Source organism: Tupaia chinensis, unplaced genomic scaffold (assembly GCF_000334495.1).
Source record: "Tupaia chinensis unplaced genomic scaffold, TupChi_1.0 Scaffold000360_1, whole genome shotgun sequence".
Taxonomy (NCBI): Eukaryota; Metazoa; Chordata; class Mammalia; order Scandentia; family Tupaiidae; genus Tupaia; species Tupaia belangeri.
Genome location: NW_006159856.1, coordinates 1,210,567 through 1,215,649, shown reverse-complemented (window position 1 = coordinate 1,215,649; position 5,083 = coordinate 1,210,567). Strand labels below are relative to the sequence as shown.

Genomic DNA, 5,083 nt, shown 5'->3' with positions numbered 1-5,083 from the left:
CTATGTGGGAGTCCAGCGACATAGCCATTACGCTAACTGCTGGTTCCCTAAAAAAATTTTTTTGACCTGCTTGGCCCTTCCTAGGGAAAAATAGGCCACTGCCCACTGTGGGCTAAGGCAGGGAAGATAATCCTAGTTTGTGAAGTGGGGTCTTCTATGCAGCCTGATGACTCCAGCTCTTGCTCTCTGATTATGTGGGAAGGGAGCTAGGGGTTCCCTGTACCCACCCACCCCCCCACCCACAAGAGGATACAGCTGAGATTGGTTATAGCATCTCAGAGACCAGGGGCTCCCAGAGAGTCCCAGAATTTTGGGGAAAAAGTACCTGAGGAAAGTTAAACTTGGCTTGGCAAATTCTGTGTTGAAGTATTTGCTCTGTGGCACTCTGCTCTGCCTATTAGGAATTTGGCTGGGTTGGGGGAAGAGAGCACCTCACCTCAGTAGCCAGCAGAGGGCCTTGGTTAGGCAGCCTCACTAAGCCCTCTAGGCCCCAGGACTCAGTAAACTGCTTTCTGTCCAGGGTTTAGGGTGTATGGGGTTTACTCCTCTGGGTAGGGCCCTTGGGACATGTGCCCCTGGCCCAGTGACATCTCTGGATGCCCTAGCTTGTAGCGAGAAGGGCTTCTTGGCATAAGGGAGCAGGATATTTTATGGGTTGGAGGTGGGTTGGCTATCAGAGTCTGGGAAATGGAGCTGAGCTTGTCACCGCTCCAAAAGTGGTAGGTCTGGGGGCAGATGATCCTGAGAGGGCTGAACATAGCTGAACACAGTCCAGCCCCTCAACACCCTCAATCCTGCCTCCTTCACTGGGCCCCATTCTGCCTACAGCCTCATCTTCCCGAGAAGCCAGCCTGCAGGCCAGCCGGCCGCCTGAGGAGCCCAGTGCCCCGAGCCCTACGCTGCCTGCACAGTTCAAGCAGAGGGCGCCCATGTACAACAGCAGCCTGAGCCCAGCCACACCCACACCTGCAGCACCCACTTCACCCCTAACACCCACCACGCCCCCAGCTGTTGCCCCTGCTGCCCAGACACCCCCAGTGGCCATGGTGGCCCCACAGACCCAACCTCCTACCCAGCAGCAGCCTAAGAAGAACCTGTCCCTCACGGTAGGTATGCCCTGGCAAGGCCTGAGGGCCACCAGGTAGGTGGTACAGCCATGCCCACCTGCACCTGGGGTGGGAGTGCCAGCTGTCTCTGGCACGGGCCTGCAGGTGGAGCCCAGGAACCCACATCGTTTTCCCTACTTGTAGAGAGAGCAGATGTTCGCTGCCCAGGAGATGTTCAAGACTGCCAACAAAGTCACGCGGCCCGAGAAGGCCCTCATCCTGGGCTTCATGGCTGGCTCCCGAGGTGTGTCCATATATCTGGCCCTTGGTGGGGGTGGCATGGGTGGGCTTTGAGGATACCCCCTGCCCAAGATGTCCACCCAGCAGCCCCTGTCCCCTACAGAGAACCCATGCCAAGAACAGGGGGACGTGATCCAGATCAAGCTCAGCGAGCACACAGAGGACCTGCCCAAGGCAGACGGCCAGGGCAGCACCACCATGCTGGTGGACACGGTGTTCGAGATGAACTATGCCACGGGCCAGTGGACGCGCTTCAAGAAGTACAAGCCCATGACCAACGTGTCCTAAGGGCCACCCCATCCACTACTGGCCCTGACTCTGTGGGCCTCCGGGAGATGCCAGCTTTCCCAGCTTAGTTGAGCAATCCAACAGCGGACAGTCAGCGGGACAGGGTCTCTACCCTAGCTCCCCAGCCACTACCAATGTGCTGCTGAGCCCCAGCCTATTTAAGTTTTAAATCCATTTGTCTGGGGTGTTTTGGGCTTATTTTTAAAATTTTAACATGGGTTACTTTTTGTGTGATTTAAGATACTTTTTTGGATTCAATATTACATTTTTGAATGTTAAAGTTAACCAAAAAAGTTCTAACTTTAGTGACAGCTCTGCCTGTTAAGACTTTCACCTTTTTTATTTTTTTCTTAAAGAAATTCCACTGACCACAAGTGAGGGCTTTTCCTTGCTAGTGCAGTGCCCTCCCAACAAGGTTGAGGGGACCAAAGGTGACCTGCTGATGCAGGGGATGGGGTAGGGACAGCCCCAATATCAGAGAATGGAGGCGATGGGCGTTGTCCACTGCCAAAGCCTGCCCAGGAATTTTGTATTTACTTTTTGTACAGTTGTGGACCTTTAAGACCAGTCTTTGAGTATTATCTATTTTCATTGTAAAAGTATCTGAATAATTAAAGTTTAGCTTTTCTAAAGAAAGCCCCCGGAGCTGTGTTTTGGGCCAGGTCATCCTCCTTGCTCCGGGGGGAGGAGGGGGTTGGGGGGGGCAGCTCCTACTTAGGTGCTGCCAGGACTTTGGGGGTGGAAAGGCAGCCAGGGCTAGGAGAGTCCAAGGACACCTATGACAGGGCGGGCAGCAGGGCCAGCGTGAAAGAAGGTCATCACACTGGGGGCCGAGGACAAAGACTCATTAGAGAGCTGTGGACCAACTGCAAGGCCAGGAAAAGTCAGCAGTTCCTACTCCTAGCCATTTTGCCTTTAATGGGAATTTATGGACTAAATTATTTTTAACAGGAAAACGTTCTTCCAAAATCAGAATTACCCCTATTTTCATTATCTGTTTTATTTCCAAAATCTGTGTTAGCTTATCCCTGGTGCATACAACGTGAACCCTCCCAAGGGAGGGGAGTGTCAGCACTATGCTAGGTGACAGAATGCAAAGAAACTGGGAAAATCGAATGAAAACAAAACACAATCCCATATAAAATAAGTATAAGAAAAAAAGCCTTTAAAAACTTTTTAATACAAAAATATTCATACACAATTTTCCAAACACAACTTTCCACATTAAATGCTATTCCCCCCCCACTGGCAATTCCCAAATCTATATTTCAGTATATTTCCCCTAAAAGTGAATTTCAAGTTCAAGTCTAACTATCAAACCTGGTGATAGCACCCAGTCCTCAAAAGAACTTGGCCTTATATTGTATGAAGTTTAGACACCAATAGGCACATTTAAATTTATATTTAATTTGTGACAGGGCATTTCACATCTCAACAGGGTACGGTGACACCATGACGCCCAATGGACACAGCATTTTACTCTACTAACAGTCATCAACTACTTTTCTTATAAATCAAGATATTTGGCAACTGACAGTTGTTTGCACTAAGTTTAATTAAAACAGGGTTACCTTGAATTCTTGAAAATAAGGTAGTTGTGGGAGATGGATACCATGCACACCATGGATCAGATGTCAAGACACTTTGGAGGTGTCAAAACACAAATCTGAGTGCACAAGACAGGTGGGGAGGGGGGGGTGGCTGGGCAGATAACCATCAGGTTCAGGAGGGTCTTTCCCCAGAGGACCGGACAAGCAGGTTCTCACCACTTTAGGCGCCAGATACACTCCCCCCCCCAAGTGACCAAGGTCTCTACCTGCCCTTATGGACACATCCCTGTGACTCCATGCACAGTGCATTCCTGTGCTGGTATGGACATACCAGCTGTGCACAACACAGGGCTGTTGCCTGACCCTGTGCAAGGAGACAGGCTCAGGTACATATGCTGATTGGTTCCGATGCCAAGGAATCCAGAAATGTTGACAGTTGCCATTTGTTTTGCTTCACAATTCTTCACATTAATGGTAAAAGGATTGAAGCTGATATTCAGAAAGTTACTACATCCTCAAAAACAAATCTTCCCCCAAGACTCTTAGGAAAAAATTAGGCAGGTCCAAGCACCACCACATGCACGGTCATGGCTGTGTGCCTTGTCAGCCCCCAGGGAGGAAAGCCCTTCAAGCCTGGAGCCGCTACTTTAAAGCCTTGTTTTACTCAGATTTATAAACTGGTGTTGTAACGGTCTTCAGTTAGTGTTATTCGCTCATTAGTTTTAACAGTTTTTGAAAAGGGTACCATATTTTAAATTTTTGCAGTATTTCCTTCAGAAAGGTAAAATAATTTGGAAGTGATATCAAAGTGACTACTGTCAAATAAAAAAAATAAGTTAATCTGCTCCCCAAAGTGCACTACAAGGCCAATTCTGATGTTGTGACTTATATAGAAGTCTTTTCACTGGCAGGAAGAGATCTTGTAGAAAGTGACATCAGCCTGCACTTATCAGAGAAGCCCGAGGACCTTGGGCTCTAAAGGGCAAGGCCATGTGCATGCTGGGATGCCGCCCAGCCATCACTGGAACCTCCTTTCAAGTAAGGGCATATGGAGTATGAGTTTATATGAACCAATCCAGTATTTTCGGAAAAAGAGTTCAAAACTGAAGGAAAAAAAAAAAAACAGCCACCTGTCTTACCAGGCAAATGCACAGCCAGAGTTAACAGCCCCCACAAGTGGTCATCAGCAACTGCAAAACTTGTTTTCTTATTGTTGTTTTGGTCCTTTGGTTACTCTTTTTTGGAACCATGATAGGAGAGCCAGAAAGCCACCAGTCAGCAAAACTTCCTCTTGTTGGTGCTGCTTGGGGGAGGTGCTGGAGCTCACGGATGTTCACATCTAAAGCCTCAGAGTGCAGGTCACGGCCACAGAGAAGTAGGTAGGTATAGGTCCAAATACATCTTGCAATTCCACAAGGCAAAAAAGCCATTGTAAAGAATACTTGGGTAAACTTTTCTGCAAAATGGATGTTCTCATTAGGTTCTTTTAAGAAAAAGCACCCTAAGTGTTCTCACTTGCATGGAGATGGGTAGCCCTCAGGCCACACAGGGATCTGGTAGGAAAAAGGCACCTTGGGCCTTCCCCCTTCAGGGTGCTCCACACTTTCAGGGTCAAGTGGAACTCCTGGAACGGAGTCAAGTCTTCCAAGAGAACTTAGTACTTCTCAGATGTTTCTCACTTTCTAGGGTAGGACTTTTAATAATTAAAGATACTTGAGATCTTTCAGGGAAAGGGGTGTCAGAGACCATGCGGTGCCAGGTGCTCATCAGTGTGCACACCCGCTAGGCAGGCTTCTAACCTGTGGAAGGACAACCACCCTGGCAGAAAGCATCTGCGATCAGCACAATTGTGTGTCCAGCTAACAGGCCCACACTGATGGTGAATTCTGGGTCTTTCCC

The 5,083-nt window shown here is 48.7% G+C and overlaps 2 protein-coding genes across 3 annotated transcripts in view; one reads left to right on the top strand and one right to left on the bottom strand.

The window, feature by feature from the left end:
• The window catches only part of NELFA (negative elongation factor complex member A), a 31,196-nt gene extending 26,889 nt beyond the window's left edge, over positions 1-4,307 (top strand). For both annotated transcript variants that reach the window (XM_027773584.1, XM_006152907.3), the window contains exons 9-11: positions 829-1,106; positions 1,251-1,350; positions 1,450-4,307. In XM_027773584.1, the coding sequence (XP_027629385.1) occupies positions 829-1,106; positions 1,251-1,350; positions 1,450-1,634 (563 nt within the window). In that variant the 3' untranslated portion in view covers positions 1,635-4,307. The remainder of the gene's footprint in view (positions 1-828; positions 1,107-1,250; positions 1,351-1,449) is intronic.
• The window catches only part of NSD2 (nuclear receptor binding SET domain protein 2), a 150,871-nt gene continuing 148,756 nt past the window's right edge, over positions 2,969-5,083 (bottom strand). The window contains exon 26 of the mRNA XM_006152902.3: positions 2,969-4,640. Coding sequence (XP_006152964.1) covers positions 4,639-4,640 — 2 coding nt within the window. The 3' untranslated portion in view covers positions 2,969-4,638. The remainder of the gene's footprint in view (positions 4,641-5,083) is intronic.